The sequence below is a fragment of the Humulus lupulus genome, chromosome 4, assembly GCF_963169125.1.
Source record: "Humulus lupulus chromosome 4, drHumLupu1.1, whole genome shotgun sequence".
Taxonomy (NCBI): Eukaryota; Viridiplantae; Streptophyta; class Magnoliopsida; order Rosales; family Cannabaceae; genus Humulus; species Humulus lupulus.
In genome coordinates, this window is record NC_084796.1 from 49,538,435 (window position 1) to 49,561,249 (window position 22,815).

At 34.1% G+C, this 22,815-nt stretch overlaps 3 protein-coding genes and 1 long non-coding RNA gene across 5 annotated transcripts; 2 read left to right on the plus strand and 2 right to left on the minus strand.

Moving 5' to 3' along the window:
- The first annotated feature begins 350 nt into the window (after positions 1-350).
- Positions 351-4,018, plus strand: LOC133830413 (serine/threonine-protein phosphatase PP2A catalytic subunit-like). Its single transcript, XM_062260392.1, has 6 exons — positions 351-838; positions 2,298-2,412; positions 2,797-2,905; positions 2,983-3,060; positions 3,379-3,570; positions 3,658-4,018. Exons 1-6 carry the CDS (start codon positions 586-588, stop codon positions 3,829-3,831), a joined length of 921 nt encoding a protein of 306 aa, XP_062116376.1. The 5' UTR covers positions 351-585; the 3' UTR covers positions 3,832-4,018.
- A 618-nt stretch (positions 4,019-4,636) lies between these two features.
- LOC133830412 (probable myosin-binding protein 5) lies at positions 4,637-7,029 on the minus strand. Of its 2 annotated transcripts, XM_062260391.1 has the most exons (3): positions 6,124-7,029; positions 4,985-5,863; positions 4,638-4,853 (listed from the first exon to the last, which is right to left on the minus strand). In XM_062260391.1, exons 1-3 carry the CDS (start codon positions 6,842-6,844, stop codon positions 4,837-4,839), a joined length of 1,617 nt encoding a protein of 538 aa, XP_062116375.1. In that variant the 5' UTR covers positions 6,845-7,029; the 3' UTR covers positions 4,638-4,836. The 2 variants fall into 2 exon arrangements, with proteins under 2 accessions (XP_062116374.1, XP_062116375.1); XM_062260390.1 differs by having other exon boundaries at positions 4,637-5,863.
- LOC133830414 (uncharacterized) lies at positions 5,826-6,472 on the plus strand. Its single transcript, XR_009892036.1, has 2 exons — positions 5,826-5,936; positions 6,080-6,472. It is a non-coding gene; the product is annotated as an uncharacterized LOC133830414 (long non-coding RNA).
- Positions 7,030-9,978: 2,949 nt separating the features above from the next.
- LOC133830415 (polynucleotide 5'-hydroxyl-kinase NOL9) lies at positions 9,979-19,453 on the minus strand. The gene is made up of 9 exons (XM_062260393.1): positions 19,097-19,453; positions 18,577-18,674; positions 18,418-18,451; positions 18,122-18,291; positions 17,799-17,982; positions 17,155-17,335; positions 11,630-11,729; positions 10,861-10,988; positions 9,979-10,332 (listed from the first exon to the last, which is right to left on the minus strand). Exons 1-9 carry the CDS (start codon positions 19,378-19,380, stop codon positions 10,279-10,281), a joined length of 1,233 nt encoding a protein of 410 aa, XP_062116377.1. The 5' UTR covers positions 19,381-19,453; the 3' UTR covers positions 9,979-10,278.
- Between the last annotated feature and the right edge of the window lie 3,362 nt (positions 19,454-22,815).

The window sequence follows — 22,815 nt, forward strand, 5'->3', positions numbered from 1 at the left end:
CAACTATGTCTATTTGAATACACTTTATAATTAATTTATATTAGCCACAAAATGACAAAATAATTTTACTATAAATAGTAACTAAAAAAAATTTGTTCACTTTACTTTTTTATATATGTTATAGATAAATAGATAAAAAAGAAATTGTAATGAAAAATATCTTCCATATGTATATCAAAGAGCAAAAAAGGCTACTAAATATATATATATATATATAATTAATTAATAATAGTGTCTGTGTAACAAACAAAATTCCAAAAATAAAAGGACAAGAACGTAAATACATAAAAATTAAGGACCAGAAGTGCAAGATCTTGACTCCATTCTGATAACAAATGTGCTCACACTCTCTCACCTGCAAGAACATTTTCAGCTTCACAACCCCAAAACTCTCTATCCCTCTCTCTCTCTCTCTCCCTAACACGCCTCAATAATATCAAAACCTAACCCTAATCTCATCTCCTTCGACTCTCGCCGGTCGCTCACCGGCGACTATGACCTGAGTCTCACTCCCCGTTTCCGGCGAGTCCAGCTCCCACCGTCTGAACGGATCGAGAGAACCTTTTTTCAGAGAGAGACGCCGCGATGCCGTCGCATTCCGATCTGGACCGTCAGATCGATCACCTGATGCAGTGCAAGCCTCTGCCTGAGTCGGAGGTGAGGGCGCTATGCGAGCAGGCCAGGGCGATCTTGGTGGAGGAGTGGAATGTGCAACCAGTCAAATGTCCCGTCACGGTGTGTGGGGACATCCACGGTCAGTTCCACGATCTCGTTGAGCTTTTCCGGATCGGTGGCAGTGCTCCTGATACCAATTACCTCTTCATGGGCGACTATGTAGGTCAGTTTAGGGCACACAGCCATTGATTAATTCACTTTTTATTTTAATTTTTCATTCGTAAATTGGAACTTCATGCTTGTATTTTGGATGGGATGTTTTAGGGGAAAATGGTCTTAATCGTGGTGGATTTGATAAGGGAATGATAACTTTTTTTTTTTTTATGGATTATATTGAAAATAAAAGCCATAGTTGCTGTTAGAACTTAGAGGTTAGCAACTTTTGAGGGGGTTTCTTATTTTTTTTTATTTGCCATAATTGCCCAATTAGTAGGTGGATTGGACGTTCTTCAGTGAGTGGTTTAGGAATAAGTAGTAATTATATTATTGATCAACTTAACTCCAATTTTATTTTTGTCATAAATAACTTCAAATTTTAAAGGCAAAAAATGTTGACATTACAAATTTATCCGCAACAAGATTTTATAATTATAACAAAATAGTATTTAGTAATTCCCTAATTTACTTTAATAAGTTTTTGCATGAAAAAGTTTCATAGCCCATTCAAGAAATTCTCAATCAGTCCCATAACATAGTTCATAATTAAAACATTATAAGCTCGCACGCCCTCACACACATGTAGATAAATGAATGAAATTCGATGAAAATAGGTTTAAAAAATTAAATCATTAAGAGAATTGTGATTTCAATTCTCTTTTAAAAAAAGTTTCTTCACATTAAGGTCATTTTCCCTAATAATTCTAAATGACCAGTGTGCAAACTATCACATAAAAACGAAACCTTAACCATCCTTCTTCGTAAGCCTTGTTTATCGTGGATTGTTTTAGAGCAATTTTTTCCAGCAGATAGTTCTAGGCTTCTAGAATTTTTACGGGAAGTTTACTTTTACTCAATTGCTTGGTGATGTGTCTTATCAGTACCTCTTTACAGATTTGCAAGTGGGTTTTGAATGTGTTTTTAAAATTTACTTCCTTCAACTCAACTAGAGTCTAGATATGCATCCTTCGGGGACATCCGATAAACTCAACTAAATATGCAATTTGCAAGAGAACAGGTTCAAATATTTCCCTTAATGGCCTGAACTGGTATATGGATGGCATTTGCTGGGATTTAAGCTGTTTAGTCTAAGAATTGTAAACTCTGCTGTCTGATAATACAAGTTGCTTATGCTACCATGGTTCTTACATGCTTTGAGTGATGAACTTTAGTGGAGAAGATGAATGGACTTCATCAACTAAAATCATGTAAATTCTCTCTCAATGATTATGGATGGTCAGTGGTCTCTGTAGTGATATTTTTTCCTGTAGTTCAGTTGCTTCTAAATGCTAACTAATACCTAAAATTCATGTCAAGGGAGATAAGTGATCATGTGTTAGTACTCTGAACTGTTGAAGCATCATATTTTATTAATGAATATCCTAGTACTACTTCCTTATCTTGATTATGTTAATTTTTCTTAATAAAAAGTAAATTAATTCTATATAAATTTTCAACTTATGCAGATCGAGGGTACTATTCAGTGGAGACTGTCACACTTCTTGTTGCTCTGAAAGTGCGTTATAGAGATAGAATCACAATTCTGAGAGGAAATCATGAAAGTAGGCAAATTACTCAAGTGTAAGGCTCCATTTTTTCCAAGTTTATAAAATCCTTTACTGCTGATACTGAAATTTTGTCCAAGCTTTTGCATTTAAGCAAATTTCTATTCTTGTAATTTTTGTTTCTGTTGTCCACAATCATTAATTGGGCTTCAAATTTTACCTCTAGAAGGCTATTTAGAAATCTTTTTGACCAATTTCCTTTGATCTTTTATTTTATATTCTTAATTTCAATAACCATTAGAGGTTGTTCACCATGCTATTGCAGTATGGGAGTTTGAATTTAAACTACTATCAAGAGATTTCTGTATATTTTCCAAAGAAATTGAGTATGAGTATTGACCTACAATGTAGAAAAGTAAGTCAAAACCTTTACATCTTACGATATTGTTTCCGCTTTCAGGTATGGATTTTATGATGAATGTTTAAGGAAATATGGAAATGCTAATGTCTGGAAGTACTTCACTGACCTTTTCGATTACCTGCCTCTTACAGCCTTAATTGAGAGTCAGGTTTGTTATTTTGTAGCTTTCCCTTTGGATGTATATTTTTTTATGTATCGAAGCTGACAAACGTACTTTGTGCGTAGATCTTCTGCTTGCATGGTGGACTCTCTCCATCTTTAGATACTTTAGATAATATTCGTGCTCTGGACCGGATACAGGAGGTAAACTAACAATGCACACTATGTTAAGAGTAAATTGTTATTCCTTTTCTTTGTCTAAAAAGGATGCTGCAGACAAAATACTGAACATAATTTATTGGAATATCATTTAGCTCTGAGGTTACTTTTAATTTTTAGATTCAAAACTATTTTTTAATTGACAGTATTCTGTCAAAAAATATTATAGAGCAGCTTCTGATGATTGTTATAACATTTTCATCTGCAGTTGTATTTAATGAAGGTTTGCTAGTCTTAGTTTTGAACTTTTGATATATGTTGCCTTGTAATCTTAGTTTTGTTTTGATGTTTGCACGGGAGTAGGTTCCTCATGAGGGTCCAATGTGCGATCTCTTGTGGTCTGATCCGGATGATCGATGTGGGTGGGGAATATCTCCTCGGGGTGCTGGATACACATTTGGGCAAGACATTGCCTCTCAGTTTAACCACACAAATGGGCTCACTCTTATTTCTAGAGCTCATCAGCTTGTTATGGAAGGTTACAATTGGTGCCAGGTTAGTCAACATATGCAATTTGTTCTTTTCATTGTTTTTTTGTTCCTTGACTTGATTTTGTTTGAAGGAAGTTTATATTACTTGTAGGATAAGAATGTTGTGACAGTGTTTAGTGCTCCAAATTACTGTTATCGGTGTGGAAATATGGCTGCAATTCTTGAGATAGGAGAGAATATGGAACAGAATTTCCTTCAGTTTGACCCAGCTCCGCGTCAGGTTGAGCCTGATACCACTCGCCGAACCCCCGACTATTTTTTGTAATCCCCATTAACTCTCCAAGTATTTGGCAATTTTTGTTGTGTTGTGTCGTTTTTTGTAGATTTGTCTTGCAAAAAGAAGAGTTTTGGTGTTTAATTGAGAAGATACAGCGTGAACGTACTTATGATTATTATGTTGGTTAATATTCTCCATTGTCAAGTTGAAATGAGTTTATAGGATTTACCTTGTAGTTCCAGAGCTGCTGCACTGCTTCTTCTTTGTCGTGTATTTAGCAAAAATGCACCAGGGGACAATAATAACAAATTACACCTTTCAACTATTAAACCTCCATTCTTTATGAAACCAGGATTGATTGGTATTCAGGCAATAAAAATCTCACTGGACCATTTAAAATGTGGCAAATCAGCTATATACTTTAATGAAATTTTTTGGACAAGATTTTCCATTAACTTGTATCTCTTCCATCGTCTAAGTTATGGATTTATGTTTTGTTAATTTATTGAAAAGATCGAGTCTTTACTGAAAAAAAGAAAAAGAAGAATAATGGCCATTTATTCTAGTTATTGTGTTAGCATTGTCAATCAGTAATGAGCCCTATAGCTGGAAAAATTGGTGTATTCTAGACAGGTGGAGTTGAACATTATTTAGGATATTATTTTGGCCTTTTGGTGGTGAACTCACATGTGTCTGACTGACATGCTTCCCTTCTTTGTCCTTCTTATGTGTCTTTGTCTATGAAATGGTATTAAAAATTTAAATGGCCGAGCAAGTTAAATTAGTCTGCAAGAATCTCTTCCCTCTTCTGGTGTTTGGTTGAAAGTACATTTCCACTCAAGCAAAAATATTAAAGATAGCAGTTCTAAAGGGACCATCCCACTCCCATGCCCAAGTCCCAACCTTACATATCAGAAAATACCATGAAACCAGCCTATCATCATTTCTTATACCATTAATACGATGACTGTACAAATAGCTATATTTCTTTGAAATTACATCTCATAGTTCTGAATCCTCTGAATGAGAAGTCCACTTTCCATTCTTGTCAATTTATGGGGAGTTAGTCTCTGTCAAATGACATTTAAAACCATATAAGATATTATAGCACCATATATATATATATATATATATGTATGTCTGTATGTATACAAGTAAAAAAATTGCTTAATCTTTTATATGTGTTTGTTATCTTTCTCACCGTCACTGCTGGATTGCAATAAATTAACTCCATTTTCAGACAAGTGATTTTGCTTGTCCAGCTTTCTCCTTCCAATGATAGAGATTTTCTCCTCTTTAAAATCTTTAATTACAGGTTCATCAATGATTTCTCCTCCATTTTCCCCTAGTGTTGAGACAGATTGGTCAGAATTGCGCCCAAATATGCCGTTAGCCTCGTCTATATTCAAGCTAAAATGAGAGCTTCCTGATTCAGTTCTTCCAATGAAAGGCAAGGATTGTTCTTTAGCATCTTGCTGATCACCACCAGCCTCATCTTGGCAGAAACCCTCTTCCTTAAAGCATCCATATTTTTCTCTATAAGCCTCTAATTCAGCCTCTAAAGCCTTCACTTCATCATCTCTTTTGAGAAGCAAATCGTTTGTATCTTGTAGAGCTTCTTGGTCATACTCAAACTGCTCCTCCATCATTCTCTGATACTGTAAGGCCTCCATCTGAACAGCTGCCTTCTCTGCTTGTAACCGAGTTATCATCGCCATCGCGTTGTTAGCTGCCACGGCCGAAGCGCTTCTTTCTTCATCCAGTTCCATGTACAGCGCAATCAGCGATTTCCTGTCCAACCGAACTTGCCTCTTCAAACCATGCAACACCGAATCGATATCCATGTTGTTTTGACTTTGAGCAATCACTTCCATTGACTCAGAAGCAAACTCTGTTTTCTCCAGTGGTGATTTCCTTGAAATCTTCACACCATACCTTGGACTGTTTGAAGCTGAATCTGTAAGTGGGATTCCAAAAAACCTGTTTCCTCTTACAAAATTTGGGGTCTTATTGGTATCATCATTCAAATCATCAGCTTCTGTTAGTAATGGCACCATAGCAGCTTTGACCTCTTCCCTTACTAGTACACAAAATCCACATTATACTATATCAATATGAATGATCATCAGGAATCACAGTGACACAAAAATCAGGTTGAAATAATAGTTCTCATGTCAAAGTATCAGATCAGTATCATCTTCTTGTTTCTTTCTTATGAAACTCATTGTGTTACTGAAACAAACTATACACATCAATTACTAATCTAAAAGACCTTTGACTTTGAACTTTTTTGCAGATTAGAAGGAAACCAAAACGCTAAATAAATCGTGTTTTACTCACATTGAGAAGCAGAAGTAATAGCTTGGGATCCATTATCTTCTTCCAGAAACTCGGAATCACCCATAAGTTTAACTTCTCTAGGCCTTTGTATGGAAGAAAATGGAGCTCGTGGAGATGGAGCTGGAGCCTGTGAAAATGTACTAACGTGTCTTCCTTTAGAATAGGAGGTTGATTTCGTCTTCGTCTTTAAGAATTCCCCACAACAAGAACACCGGATAATGTCACTCTTCTCAATCTGAAAAGCCTCGTCCCTGACCCTTGGTGCAGGCAGACTAAGATGAATATGGTGGTGATCATCTTCTACAAAGCATTCCAGATCCTTGTGAAGAATTCCAACTAGGGACTTGTAGGTACCACAATCAGATTCCTTCTCAGTGGCGAAAGAAAGGAGGCAAGCTTCACACATTTTCCGAATGTCGGATAGCTTCTTGTGATTGTGGCAGTAGGCCAGGGAGGAGACATCCTTCTTGTGAGCCTCGCAAACGGATTCATTGTAGTAGAAGTCATGGTTTCTGTGGACAAGAACGTGGTCGATTCTGGTGCAGAACAAGCAGGGGATTTGAAGTTCAAAGAGCTTGGCGAATTCATTGGTGACAAAGGCGAGAAATCCATCAACAAAAAGCAGAATGATCAAAAACCATTCAAGGACGGCGTAGACCAAGAAATGAGGGAACTTCCCTAGATCTTGTTCAACAAAACGACTGAATGATCGCTTTGCCATTATCCTTGAGAAAAGAAATATGGGATTCTTGTACTTTTCGAAGAGGAAGAGGAAATAGGAGGTGCTATTGTGAAGATGGGATAAGGATGATTTTGACTAAGCTGGTGAGATAGAAGATCATGACCGTGGGTAGGAGGGTGGCAGACCGGACCTAGATCATGACCTCTTTCTCTCTGTGTTGTGTTGTTGGAGGAGGGAGGAGAAAAAGGAAGAGAAAGGACTTTGTGTTGAAAATCATTGGGTTTTTTCAAAAATTTGAGTGGTGGAATTCTCTGTCTATTCATAGAAAATTTGAGATTCATAATCTGAAAGGCTATCAAGTGTGCGTGTACCTGAAATAACGGTCAACCGTGTACTTTCCATTCCAACAGACTGGATTGAGGAGAAACATCGTCCTTTTTTATTTAATTTTTATCTTATTTATTCCTAGTCAAAACCGTTACATAATTTTTAACTATATTTCAATAAGACAGGACAGTATCAATAGATAAGGTAAAGGGTATAACTGTATGGATGGATACGATAATCCCATGTGTTTTTTCAGTTATTTTTATATTTGAGAGTTTGGTATGATTTTAATATGAATTGAAATGATATTAAGTGTTTAGTAGTGCTTCAAAGTCAATTATTTTAAGATTAATATTTCATCGAGTTATTGAAGTTTTGGAGACTACGACCGATGTTGAAGTCCGAGCATAATAACAAATAAGTTTTTATTTGTTATTGTTATTTTAGAGTTTACACCTAACACTTTTTTTTTTAATAAAAAAACATGTTTATATTATTTTATTTTCTCCTTTAAAGTTTAATACTCACATCAATTTTTTTTTGGTATTTTTTGTAGATTGTTTATCAGTTATCTAAGCAAGCAAAATGTGTAACTTTAATGTTGGTTTTGGATTGATCTTCTTTTTTAGGTTGAATATGAATGATTTAGTCTCCGCATTCTCTAAGGGTGTGTTTAGACCTCAGTATTTAGTAGGGAAATGGAAAAAAAAAGTTAAGGGAAAATGGTTTTTTGTGTTTGGAGTTTTGTAAAATTTTGGGGAAAAAATAATTAAGGGAAACATTGGGGAAATGCCTTGTTTGGATCTTGGATTTTAAGAGGGAAAAAATAAAACTATTTTCTCATGTTTGGATTTAATGAATAAATTAAGAATTTTTTTCTAGAAAAATTTAAATTTAAATGTAGTATAATTTTTAAAAATTTAAAACAATTGTAAATATCTAAAAAAAATACTAAAAATAGTCTCTTATCAAATTTGTGAAAAATATTTTCCTCAATTTTTTCTTTTTTATTTTCCTTGGTGAAATTTATACAAGGTCCAAACAAACAAAGTCTAAATATCATTTTTTTTTGTGAGAAAACTAAGAGAAAAACCAAAGAAAAACTATCAGGTTTTCCTCCATCTTCTCTTTCGACATCGACGAGGCCACCACCTCTCCTCCACCGGCACGACCATCGCCTCCTCCACTTGTTAATTTACACTTTGTTTTCGCTACTTGTTATATTCTAGTGACATTAATGAGCACCGAGTAGTAAGGAAATTTTTCTTTTTTGTTTAATATTGTTGTAGCTGTGGTTTAGTGTTTTCCTTTTCCGTTTTTTTCAGTGAAGAATTACACAAATATAATGAGTGATTGAACTTCGAGATTTTATGATATGATGAGTGTTTCTCTGTAGAAAATTAGATATATTACTTTGTTAATGAATTCATTCTTTATTGTTAGAGACAAATTTTTCTTACAAAGATTGATTTGCTTATGAGAAATTAGTTTGAGACCACTTATGCTACGAGTCCACTTGCTGTTGTTGTACATACCACTCACTAAAGATAAACTAGAATCTAACTTATTGTTACTTAGTGTTCTTAAAGAGCAATCATGGATGGTGTTGGGTTTTACTTGAAGTGTTTTCTCATGGGAAGTACTTGATAACGACATATGCTGATTGTGCCTCATCTTGATGTAGTTACAGGCTTACATCATATGCTAGTTCTCTTGTTGTGTTTGTCGTTTAACATGTAAATTCGTGTTGTACATGTTTCTTATATAGATGAAAACTATTGAATACACAAATTAATTTGTGAATTGATATTAAAAATATGTTGGTTTAAATAATTAGTTTAGAGATGATTTAATATTAGTATTAAATTGAAAACTAAAAAAATATTTAAGATTTAATAAATTTTTTACCTAACTCAAGCTTTTTTTTAGTGGAAATAATATTTATTATCTTACAAATAATTTGTTTTAGAAAAAAAAATTAAAATAAAAAATTATAAAAATATAAATTATTTATTTGATAAAGAATTCATTTTTTTCCCTTTAATTTTATCAAAGAAAAAGAAGTTATAAGTCCACAGTTTTTTAATTTCCTTACAAAACATAAGAAAATAGTTTGTTTCATTTCCCACACCTTTTCTTTCCTCACTTTTTTCTTAGTTTTTTTTCCCTACCAAAATCAAAACTCCAAACAAGGCTCAAGAGTTCCTTGTATTTTAGTGAGTTAGGTTCTTCCTTAGAAAATGTTACAAGTTTATTGTCCAATTTTCTTAAGGTGTTCTTAATCTATGTTTCTTTTACACATATAATAGTTGTGCATGCTCTTAAGGTAGATGAAAAACTTGTATATCTAAAAGACTTTTCCATTTTTTTGTTCTTAAGATGTATTACACTCATTATTTTTAATGAAATATTCATAACTAAAAAAAAATATTATCGTGTATTTACATAACAATAATGGTACTTGAATTTGTGATAATATTTCATTTTATGAAAAACTTATTTATTTTCCATTCATATTTTTTATTTAATATTCTTCACTCCAATATTTATTATTATTATAAAGAAAATTAATTCTTAGAACAAACCAAACTCCAAAACTATAAATATAAATCAAACTTATCAGTATATCATCAATGTATTTTTTTATAACTTTCACAATTTTTCATAAAAATATTTATTCCTGAATCGATTCCATATACAGTTACCTCAATTATTATTACTAATGCATTAATTATCTGTGAAGTAATAACCATATTGCAGTAGTTTTTAATGGCTAGAAAGTAAAAACGAGAAAGTTATACACAAAAACATGCAAAGTCCTCAAATGCTGAAAAACTAAAGCTGAATTCATCTCCAAAGCATCAAACTGAAGTGAATTAAGTAGTAATTGTTGAAATCTCCATAAGAGTGAGTCTTTGTACAACATAGTTTGCCCTATAGTTTACTTGCTATTACACTTTAATTTTCAAGTCCAACAGAAAGATTAAACTATCACTATCTTTTTTCAACAAAAGAAAAAAAAACTAACACTATCTTCTTAACCACATAAAATAGGCAACTAACCTGTTTTGGGTACACTGCCCATCTTTTGACTATGGAAATAAAAAGGGTCAGGTGGAAACTTTCTTCTGTGAAAAATCGTAAAGCTAGCTCGTTGAGAAAACATTTGTGGACATGTAAGGTGATACGCACCCCTGGACCTGAAAAAGGGCAGAGCTCATTTTTATAAGAAACTACAAATCAACTTCTTACACTTAACTGTTTAGCAGGTAAACTAAAAAAATAAATTGAACAAGCACTTCAATTAGTCGGGCCGTGTGTGCGTAATATTAATTTGAGGTATACAAGAGCTAAATCAGGTGAAACAACACATGCTCCATCTTCTGTATTAAAACAATCTTCGTTTGGAAAAGGTATTGTGGCAGGTAAGGACAAAATGGGCATCAAAATTTTCATATCGATAGAATTGTTTTTAACAGATGATATAAACTAAAATTCCAGCACAATTCACAGAGATTTTAAGTTTTTGTTTCTGTGTTAAGTGTAGTCTAGCAAAATATCTGTCAGCAATACTAGCTCAAGCTACAAAAGAGGATGGTAATGGGGGGAAATACAACAAATACTAAACCACAGTCCAACCATTCTCACATGAAAAACTAGCAAGAGAATATGTTGAATTATAAGAAGAAATGAAGACCAGGAAGATATATCGCATAAGAATCAATTACCTGCAATAAGGAAGTAGGAATTTGGATAAAACCCTGTAAAAACAGATCAACCTTTTCCAGAGTGCTTGGTGGAACTGGTGTAATGACATATATAACACCTTTGAAGGTGTCAATGCCTCTCACAATCCCTAGTTAACACAAAAACCAAGCCAAAGAACAGCTAGTTAAAATTTTCTGCCAATAAATTGTATAATGCTTCCACACCAAAAACAAGCATCCAAGTGCCATCATAAACACACTAGTTAGTTATCTATAACTAAAAAAAAAACTGATTCCTGCAGAGAAAGAAGCTTGTTACAAGGGACTGCAAGTCTACTTGGAACAATTTGACTTTAAGCATAAAAAGGGGAAGAAGATAAACCAGCTACTTCACATTCTGAAGAGTTTAATATTTGTGTGATACAAATACAGGTCAAAATAAAATAGTCAAAGGGAAGAGCAAACAAGTCCATCAAGTTTATTAGCACGCTTGATATCAATCCTTAATGCTCACAAGGAAAAATCACTCCACATTTATAAGTTCTGATGCCAAAACTTCTCTTTCAGTTTTTTCGCTCAAGTAATATAAACCATTGCTAAGCAAATGCATAACAAACTTATGAGATTTCATGCCACCAGTAAATTAAATAGTAGGAACAAAAACTTCTTAATTTTAAGGAATACTTCTAATGTGTGTATACTCATTAAAAGAATCAGCATACATCAGTCATTTGTTATAGATAATGAACAATTAATTTAATGCAGGGAGAAAATTGTAGAAGTAACCTACCAAGACCAACACACCAAGGTAAACTTTCAGACTCTTCAGAGCCAACAGCCAAGCCGACTATGGTTGCATTCAAACTGTAAAAGATTTCAGCATTTGGGACCTACAATAATAAGAATAGAAGCTTAAAAGTCCTCTCCTGGTTGTTGAAGTTAACTTAGAAGCAGTGATATAGATATAGACCATCAATTTTCAAAAATGAATTATGAATCAAAAGCACCATATGTTGAACACCACAACACTTGAAAACGTAATTACGGTAATTTTACCACAATACATTCTAAACACTTACCCACTTTGTTTTGGAGCACTCACTTAATAACTTCTCTCACACTCTTTTTAGACACACTTATATAGTATTCACTTAGACTCACACTTTTGGGACACTCTTTTAAACACACTTTGCTACAACCTTGGATACACTTGAAAGAGACCTAAGGTCCCTATTTATATTGTTCTAAAGTCGGTTGCCACAACCTACTATTATATGCTAGAAATTTCTAGCAAATTGTATGACTAAAAACTCTTGAAGCTTCTACAAAGCATGACCATTTTCTAGACATCTTAGATAAACTAATATTTCAATGGGCTTGGCCCAAAATGCTAGAAACATTTAGTTATTATATTATTTCTAGGAAATTCTAGAACTATTAAAGTCGGTGGTGACTTTAATACTCCCCCTCAACACCGACTCTTCATGTTGAGTTGTTCTCTAAGTTTCTTAAATCTTGTAGCATTAAGCCCTTTGGTAAACAAGTCTGCTACCTGGTCTTCGCTCTTTACTTTGTGCATCTCTAGCTCTTCTTGTAGTACTTTTTCTCTCAAAAAATGATAATGCACTTCCACATGCTTTGTTTGAGCATGAAAAAATGGATTTTCTGCTAGGTGAATAGCAAATTGATTATCACAATAAAGCGGCATTGCATAATCTGTTAACTGATGTAGATCTTTCATCAGTTGCATCAACCATGTACTTTCCTGAGCTGTCATTGCTGCTGCTCTATATTCTGCTTCAGTGGTTGACAAGGACATTGTTGGTTGCCTTTTGCTACACCAAGATACAACTCCAGATCCAAGCTTGAATACATACCCAGTTGTTGATCGACGAGTATCGTGATCTCCAGCATAATTAGCATCACAGTATCCAACTATCTTAACCTCATCACCTTTCTTATAAAAGAGACCGTAGTCAATGGTATCTTTAACATACCTTAGCATTCGTCGTATTGCTTCCAAATTTGTTTCTTTGGGTGTTGCATATACCGACTTGCTGCACCAACTGCATAGGAGATATCTGGTCGAGTCAATGTTAGATAAATTAGACTACCAACAGGCTGTCGGTACATTGCTCCATCTTGCAAGTCCTTCCCTTCATGCGCGCATAACTTGGCATTAGTTTCCATAGGTGTTGAGATGGGCTTGCACTCGAGCATTCCAAACCTTTGCAATAAATCTCTTGCGTACTTTTGTTGACAGAGAAATAAACCTTCCTTAGTTCGGTCAACTTCTAATCCAAGAAAGTGTTTCATTTCTCCAAGTTCCTTCATGTGAAAGTGAACTGACAGGTTCTCCTTTGTTTGGCAAATTTTTGCTTCATCATTGCCAGTGATGATGAGGTCATCAACATATACCAAAACAACTGCGATCTTTGCTTCTTTTACTTTAACAAATAAGCTTGAATCTGCATGTGCCATGACATATCCACTCTCCACTAAGAACTTAGCAATCTTGCCATACCATGCTCTTTGAGCCTGCTTCAATCCATAGAGCGTCCTTTTCAGTTTACAAACATACTCAGGATGATCTTTATCCTCAAATCCTCTTGGTTGGACCATGTATATTTCTTAATCTAGCTCTCCATGTAGAAAGGCGTTCTTCACATTCATCTGCCATAGTCTCCAGTCTTTACATGCTGCAAGCGCCAGCAGGACTCGTACTATTGTAATCTTGGCAACTGGGTTGAACGTCTCATCATAGTCTTGCCCATATTGTTGAGAGAATCCTCGAGCTACTAACCGGGCTTTATATCTCTCAATTGAACCATCAGGACGAGTTTTTTCCTTGTATACCCATTTGCAGGAAATGGGTTTTACTTCCTTTGGCTTTGGCACCAGCTCCCAAGTTTGATTATTCTCTAGTGCACTTATCTCTTCTTTCATAGCTTCTAACCACTTGATATTCTGGGATGCTTCTTCATATGTATCTAGTTCTCTGAAATTTTCTTCTTCGGCTACAACAACATTGGCATACTTAGGATTTGGCTTCCATGCTCTTGTTGATCTCTGAGGTTGTGGGCTTACTTCTTCAAGTTGAATATCACTTGCATCGCCTGCTGCTCTTTGATGCACTCCTGTTTGCCAGGGATTTTGTGTTGCCTCTTTGTTATCTTTCTCACTTTGTTTTTCTTCATCCATTTCTGGAGTCGAATGTAGCTCAACAATTTGCTCCCCCATCTTCTTTTGCAAATTGTCTTCTATTTCTTTAGAATTGTCAACTCTTCCTTTTGTGATGACCACCATGATGAGGCTTCATCAAATACCACATTCTCTGACGTATAACATTTTCCAGTATTAGGGTTGCAGCACTTCCACCCTTTCCTTTGGCTATCGCATCCCACAAAGATACACCGAATTGCCTTCTTGTCAAATTTGCTACGTAGATGACTTGGCACGAACATGTAGCATACACAGCCAAACACTCGAAAGTGATTTACTGCAGATTTACAACCCCACAGTTTCTCAGAGGGTGAAACGAACCCTAACTTTGCTTGGGAAAGTCTATTGATCACATGAGCTGCTGTCTTCATACCTTCTACCCAAAATCTTCCTGGAACATTCTTCGCATGTAGCATGCTTTGACATGTCTCTGCAAGGAGTCGATTCTTCCTCTTAGCTACCCCATTCTGTTGTGATGTATTGGCATATGTGAATTGATGGATGCGGCACTCTCGTAGATACTGAGAAAATTCATTTGATGTGTATTCAACCGCCATTGTCTGTTCGCAGACATTGAATTTTCTTGCCAACTTCTCCAACGACTATTTCTTTGAATTCTTTAAATTTTGAAAAAGTTTCGGACTTTTCTTTTATAACGAACACCCATATGTACCGTGAAAAGTCGTCAATGAATGTAACCACATACTGCATGCCGCTGATCGATGGTTGCTTGACTCGCCCGAATACGTCAGAATGGACTAGCTCCAACGGTGCTTTGGCTTTGAACTTTGAGTCTTCATACGGTAATTGATGTGCCTTATCGTATTGGCAGCCAGCACATACAGTCTTTGTTCTAACTTCGAGTTGAGGTTGACCCTTCATCATAGATTTCTTCATCATCACCTTGAGTTTATGATAGCTGGCATGTCCTAGCCTTGCATGCCACAAATCTGTTGTTTCGTTCTTTCGAGTCTTGTCTACATAAGCCGACTTTGCTGACATTACATAGACAGACTCTAAACGTCGCCCTTTCATCATCGGTGTTCCAGAGATCTTAAGATCTTGATATATCTTAACATCATGAGGACCGAATACGACGTGGTGTCCTGATGTCGTAAGTTGCGCCACTGACAGTAAGCTTTTCTTCATTCCAGGTACATGGTAGACATCCTGGAGTGGTACTTCCTTTGTACTGAATCGTGGCACTATTTTTGTTTTACCGATATGGGCAATCGGTAATCTTGAGTTTTGGCTGTCACTACCACGCGACCACCTTTGTACCCGGTCATGCTTTGCAACTTCTCTTTGTCCCCTGTCATATGATTTGAGCAGCCATAGTCGATTATCCAATCATTATTGTAGTTGATTGGTCCAGGAACAGTAATTGCCAGAGCTAATTCTCCTTCCTCCACAGTGAAAGATGCTTTAGCGTCCCATTCTTCATCGCTTGCTCGTCCTGCGTTTGATGTGACTGCATTGCCCTCTGCTGTTTTCTTCTTGGACCAACAATTTTTAGCAATGTGGCCCTTCTTCCCACAGTTGTAGCATTTACCATCAAATTTATTGTTACTCTTAAATTGGCCACCTCAGTTGTCTTTCTTTTGAGCTCCCCCTGTTTGGGAGCTTCCATGATGACCATCTTTGTCATCATGTCTTCTAGAACCTCTGCTAGAACTTGGTCGAGGTCGACCTTTCTTATTACTACCAAAGAGTGCTTCTTCGTCACTCTTTATCGAGACACCAGATAATTGCTTAGCCAATGCTTCTTGGTCAGCTAGCAAGTTTTCTAATTCAGTAAGGGAAGGTTGGCTTGGCCAACCTTGTATTGCAGTAATAAAACTTCTATATTCAGTTTTTAATCCATGAATAATAATTCTTCTAATGCAGAGATTTCGTAACAGAGAGATTTTATCTTGGTAAAGTATTGACTGATCGTCATGTCGCGTTGTGCGATAGAGAGAAGCTCGTTCTCTAGAAGTTGCAATCTCACATCACTCTTCTTTGTGAATAATGATGCGAAAGTATCCCATGCTTCCTTCGGTGTCTTCGATTCCCTGATATGCTCCAACATTTCATCTTCAACTGTGGTCCGAATAGCAAACAATGCTTTTCCAGCTTTAATCTTCTATTTCTTTAGAGCAGCTACATCCTCTTGTTGTATGACCTCGTTGCCTTTAACGATCTCCCACAAGTCTTGGCCTTGGAGATATGCCTCCATATGCAACGACCACGTGTTGTAATTTTGAGAGTTGAGTTTCTTAATTCCACTGACCACTTGAAGGTCACCTATCATGGCTTGGCAAAAATTCTATATTTTCCAAACAAGCTTGATTTTGACAACAAACTTTGTACTACTAAACCACACACGATTTCTCAAAGAAACTTAACAAATGACTCTAAGAAAGCTCTCTCAATGATAATCTCAAGAAATATTTTCTGATGTGGAAGTTCAGTCAAAGCTGCAACCACAGAGCATACTCAGAATTTCAAAAGATCTCACAACCTTAGCTCTTGATACCAATTGTTGAACACCACAACACTTGAAAACGTAATTACTTTATTATTACAAAAGTAATTTCACCAAGACTTGAATACAATATTTTACCACAACACACTCTAAACACTTACACACTTTGTTTTGGAGCACTCACTTAATAACTTCTCTCACACTCTTTTTAGACACACTTATATAGTATTCACTTAGACTCACACTTTTGGGACACTCTTATAAACACACTTTGCTACAATCTTGGACACACTTAAAAGGGACCTAAGGTCCCTATTTATATTGTTCTTAAGTCGGTTGCCACAACCTACTATTATATGCTAGAAATTTCTAGCAAATTGTATGACTAAAAACTCTTGAAGCTTCTACAAAGCATGGCCATTTTCTAGACATCTTAGATAAACTATTTCAATGGGCTTGGCCCAAAATGCTAGAAACATCTAGCTATTATATTATTTCTAGGAAATTCTAGAACTATTAAAGTTGGTGGTGACTTTAACACTATAGTGTGCCAGCCTTAGAAAGATTCACTCAATATACAAAACAAGCAAAAACACAAAGAAACTCGATCAACTAATTTAACCAACCTGGCTATAGAGATGTCTAATCTTAATGCTTGATATTGGAACTTCATAAGGAGGTTGAGATGCCAGTGCATTTGCAAGTTCTTTGATGGTAGAGATGTTCAGATTACTTGCAAAGCACTGCCTGAAATATGCCATAATTCGTAAATCACGCATAAGATGGGCATCCTTCTGAATTAGAACCCTAGGCCACAAGAGAGATAAGATATCACGAGGAAAGAAAGTTGAAAGAAATTCCCAATGTTTTAGCAACATTAAACAACATCAATCATAAGAGTGACAACTTTTCTAGACAAGTTTACATTTAATTGACTTTTAATACCAATTTTGAAGATTTCTGTTAAGAAAATACTGCAATTAAGATTTTAGACAATCACATGTATACAAGCTCTATTGTTGATGTGAGTCTGCTAAACAAACATATTCTTTGCTAAAACAAATTAGATTGGTGTTGATTGAACTTCATACTTGAGAAAACAGGCATTCCTGTAAATTGAATTACAACTAACATCAATCAATCTTTTAAAATTACTATACTTAAAATATGTGAATCTCCAATAGGATGTTGCAGTAACTAAAAGCAATGACAAAAACAATACACTGCTTTAAATTATCAAGGTCTAAGAGTTTTGAACATTTAAACTTACGATCTGTTATATGAATCCTGACGAGCTGCATTTATCTCAATTAGATTAGCCATCTCTTCAGCATGGTCGTCTAACCAGAATGCCCCGCCTGGTAGATTCTTATTCTTAGTGGATATATTTATTTTAACAACATGGGTAGGAGCAACGTACTTCAACATATCCACCAAAATTTCATAACCAACACCTGCATATACATGAAATTCATCACATTACAGAGCATAGAAAGGGATTTCTCCTGAGCTTTGACTCAAGATGAGTCAACTGGAACTCAAGTAGGTCATAGTTAACATGGAGTGATGCAAAATCAAGCAAATGGACAATACCTTTCACCCAGCCTGGTGTATTGACAACCAAAGGCAATTCACTCTTAGTAGTCTTTTCCTTATTGTTGACTGTGCAGTACTCCTTTCTATAGTAATCGTATAGGGCAGATATGTAAGTCAAATATCCCTTTGGATCCCTTTTTGAGGAAGTATCACCGAAGAAAAAGGATCTAGCAATGTATAGATTGTTCTCATTAGATTCAAGATGTATTTTTCAACAAATTATCGCACAAGCAAAAATAAGAACATTGCAAGTAAAAAACTTGAACTAGTGAGAGAGCTTTGATATCTTGTACCTCTCTGGTGTCTTGAGACAAGGAATTGTCAAATCTGTTTCTCAAGAAAGAAAAACACAAAATCATAATCTTAACTAGACCAGCACTCTTATCAAACATACACTTACATAGTGCTAACAAGATTTTAATTTAAACAGAGACATCATTTTTTTTTTTTACCTGGAGTTAATTTGTCAACTACAGTGAGAGAAAGAAACCCAGGAGTAGTAAACTCAGACTGGCCAACATCAGTATCCAAATAAGCTACTTTTTTATACCTGCAAAGAAACTGAAAATAGTCTTAGCAGAGGAAAAATAATAAGAATTACAATCTCAATATTGATTGGACTAAGACTACACTCAAGCATGAAGCCCAAATTCAACAATCAAGCCATTAAATTTTATTTTTTGGTACCCTTCTCTAGTAAAAAAAAAACAAATATTTGAATTAGTAGGTAAACAGAACTCCAATACAGGCATAATAACACATACCCAGTTCAGCGTTAAGGGAAGTAAGAACATTCAACCATACAATCTAAACAACAAAACTTGAAATTAATGGCAGACCCACGAAAAAACATTAGCTATACTACAAATCAGAACAAAGTTTCAATCCAGTTCTAAAGAATTCATAAAGAGCTTCCCAAGAATATATATTTAGCAATGAATTTAAGAGCCAAAGACTAAGATAGAAAATGACCTGTTGAGAAGAATGTTGAGGAGGTGGCGAGAAAAGGTGGTCTTTCCACTGTTTTTGGCACCGCAGATGAAAGCAATGGGCGGAGGCGAAGTGACTGAGTCATAGGCTATGGACTCGGCGGCGTCGGACCATTCTTGCGGTATGTAAATGTCCGGAGAGGGCTGTTCAGGTTCTCCTACCAAGGCCATGAATACCTCTCTCTCTGCGTGTGCTTTTTGAGGATTTGAGCTTTCTCGTATGCTCTGATATAAGTTTTTAAGCTGTGAGCGGCGATATATATACATACATACAAAGTATACACACCCAATGGCCGTCTATATTAATGCATAGTAAATGTATGATTCTTGATTTGGCCGACTCACGAAGGCAACATTTTTTCTCTTCACAAATAGCAAATTAGGTAAATTTTGTGTTATATAAAGGATGACTTTGTGAAATTTTTTAATATACCCTTATTCCAACCAAATATACGACAATTTTAATTTTTAGACAAAAATACTTTAATATTCAAATTTTATTTTCTTTCTGAATTCTCTCTCTCTAACATCTTTCATTCTCTTACTCTCTCATTCTCTCTCTCATTTTAATCTTGTAGATATCAAAAAATACTAAAATTTAAAAAATAAATCATCTGAAACTGACATTTGAGTGAAAAAATTTGAAACTTCAAATTTTTCCTCAAATTTCAGTATAGAGCATCGATTTTGCATCGAAAAAGCATCGTTTTGACCAAAAATCAAGTTTTCATGATTGCATCGCAACAACATCGAAACATCATCAATTTTGCATCGAAACATCATCGATGCACCATCGATTTTGCATAGAAACACTATCGATTTTGTATCGAAAAAGCATCGATTCGGCCAAAAAATAAGTTTTTATGATTACATCGCAAGAGTATCAAAACACCATCGATTTTGCATCGAAAATGCATTATTTTTGCCAAAAATTAAGTTTTCATGATTTCATCACAACAACATCGAACACCATCGATTTTGCATCGAAACATCATTGATGCACCATCGATTTTGCATCATTTTGGCAAAAAAACAACTTTTCATGTTTGCATCGCAATAACATCGAAACACCATCGATTTTGCATCGAAATTGCATTAATTTTGCATCGAAAAAATATTGTTTTTGCTAAAAATCAAGTTTCATGATTACATCGCGAGAGCATCGAAATTGCATTGATTTTGCATCGAAAATGTATCGTTTTGATGCAATTTAGATGCTTTTTTTTATGGTTTTTCGATGCAATTTTGATGCAAAATCGATGGTGTTTCGATGCTCTTGTGATGCAATCATGAAAACTTGTTTTTTGGCCAATACGATGATTTTTCGATGCAAAATCGATGGTGTTTCGATGCAAAATCAATGATGCATCGATGATGTTTTGATGCAATCATGAAAAATTGATTTTTGTCCAAAACGATGCTTTTTCGATGCAATTTTGATGCAAAATCGATGCTCTGTACTGAAATTTGACGAAAACTTTGGAGGTTCATATTTTTTCACTCAAATGTCGATTTTATGTGATTTTTTTTTAATTTTGGTATTTTTTTGAGATCTACAAGATTAGAATGTTAGAGAGAGTAAGAGAATGAGAGAATGAAAGATGTTAGAGAGAGAAAGTTTGAATTGAGAGAGAAAATGAATGTTTGAATGCTAGGGGTATTTTTGTCTAAAAAATTGAAATTGTCATATATTTGGGATAATAACTTATGTTGGCATATTAAAAAATTTTACTAAGTTATTATGCATATAACATGAAATTTCCCAATTGTAATGTATTGTATTCTCATGTACTATTCATTTTTTAAAAAATCAAATTATTAACCCTTTTTTTACTTTTGTCCTCTTAATATATATTAAATTTTATGTAAGTCTCAATTTTTGGGATATTTGCGGCATAAATACTTTATGTTTTCGCGTTCGTACACTTTTATACCTAACCTTTTTTTTTTACTATAAAATCACCAAATGTTACGTTTTTCTTGCATCCGTAACCACCTCCGCGATTAATTGATCATTGGGCTTACTCTGGTGACAAGTGCCAGTTTATTATTGATCCACGTTCTATTTTTAATTAAAAACTTATTAATATACTGAGTACAAGCAACATGCAATGTACATTTTCCTAGAATTTATTAATTCAATACAAGAATAGGAAGATGATTGTTAAATAAATTTTAAATAAAAAAATATTATATATAAAAGAATGACATAAATATATTATAAGAAAAATTAAACAAAAACATTGTTTATGATTTAAAAAATATATATATATATATAATATGATAACATTTTAGATCACAAACTACTCTACTTATGGTACAAAACATTCATGATATTATTCAAATTACACCTTAATGATTAAAGAATAAACTTTTTTATTTTTGATAGAAGATAAATGTTATTATAATTTTTTATGTAATTACACATTCATACTATTTATATACACAAGACACTTATATATAATATATTTATAATACTTATTGTTATTCAATATGAATATATATATATATATATATATTGATATAAGTTAGATCAAATAAAAAAAACATGTTTTCTATAATTTTTTTAATAAAAATTAAGATTATGTATTATATATTATTTTTATAATAATATTTTACAAAATTTGAATTCATATTAATATAATTAGTAAAAAATTATGATTATATATTATTATCATAATAATATTTTATAACATTTTGAATTTATATTAATATAATTATTAAATATCTAGTATTGTATTGTATATTATTATAATAACTATATTTTATAACATTTGAATTTGAATTTATATTAATATAATTAATAAATATCTATTTTTAATAACTTTTAAAAGTATATTTCATTGAATATTTAGAATATTCCGTTAAAGTTAATAAAAAAAAACGTTAAAACCAAGAATTTCCATTATCTACACACTTTTTATATAGAAGAGATTAAATTTTATGTAAGTCTCAATTTTATATTTTTTTAAATGGAATTAATATAAGAGTAAATGACGGCTAAAATACTTTATGTATACAAAATATTGTATTTTTATACCTATTTTTTTGCAGTAAATATGCCAATGTTTTGCATATATGTGATTTAATTATGAAATATGTGTTTATGTGATATATATGTGCGTCATTATATGATTACGTGAGTTATATTATAACATGACTAGATATGCATGTTTAGGTGTATTAAATATGCATGTGGGCCCGTTTTTTATTAGAAGGGTAATTTTCGTAATTTGACCCGTTACAGATATATTTGGAATATATGTACATATATGTGATTATTTGAAAATATTGGAAGTAACGGGAATTGTGAGGCGTTAATTATGGTTAACGGCAAAAAGTGGCAAAATACTGATTTGACCTCGAGGGGCTTTGAGAGAGAGATTTGGCCGTAGACCTTGGTCTTTTTGGAACCTTAGGCCAATTTCAGCAGTTGAGTTTTTAACTCAAGGGATAGGAAAAACAGAGTAACAAAGTATCTCTCTCGATCTCTCACCCGCTGCTCACTTTCTCTCTAAGTTCTCTTGATGTGCCTTGGAATTCTTTGGGAATTTTGAAGCTAAAGCTTGGAGTTTGGTGCTATGAGTTGGTTAGCATCAGGCTAGGGTCATTTATAACAACTGAGGTAAGCTCTAAACTTGGTTTTGATTAAGTGGTGGTTTGGTTTTCTTGTATGTTTTGAGTTTTGAACTCAAGTGAGGG

What these genes read in the sequence shown, in the direction of transcription:
- LOC133830412 (XM_062260390.1), bottom strand. Translation starts at nt 6,844, where the DNA reads ATGGCAAAGCGATCATTCAGTCGTTTTGTTGAACAAGATCTAGGGAAG. An exon ending in TATTACTTCTGCTTCTCAAT is followed by an intron (nt 5,864 to 6,123) that starts GTGAGTAAAACA and finishes TTTGTGTACTAG; the next exon opens with TAAGGGAAGAGGTCAAAGCT.
- LOC133830415 (XM_062260393.1), bottom strand. Translation starts at nt 19,380, where the DNA reads ATGTATATATATCGCCGCTCACAGCTTAAAAACTTATATCAGAGCATA. An exon ending in TACACCAGGCTGGGTGAAAG is followed by an intron (nt 17,983 to 18,121) that starts GTATTGTCCATT and finishes ATGTATATGCAG; the next exon opens with GTGTTGGTTATGAAATTTTG. An exon ending in TTAGACATCTCTATAGCCAG is followed by an intron (nt 11,730 to 17,154) that starts GTTGGTTAAATT and finishes TTATTATTGTAG; the next exon opens with GTCCCAAATGCTGAAATCTT.
- LOC133830413 (XM_062260392.1), top strand. Translation starts at nt 586, where the DNA reads ATGCCGTCGCATTCCGATCTGGACCGTCAGATCGATCACCTGATGCAG. An exon ending in CAGCCTTAATTGAGAGTCAG is followed by an intron (nt 2,906 to 2,982) that starts GTTTGTTATTTT and finishes CTTTGTGCGTAG; the next exon opens with ATCTTCTGCTTGCATGGTGG. An exon ending in AAGGTTACAATTGGTGCCAG is followed by an intron (nt 3,571 to 3,657) that starts GTTAGTCAACAT and finishes TATTACTTGTAG; the next exon opens with GATAAGAATGTTGTGACAGT.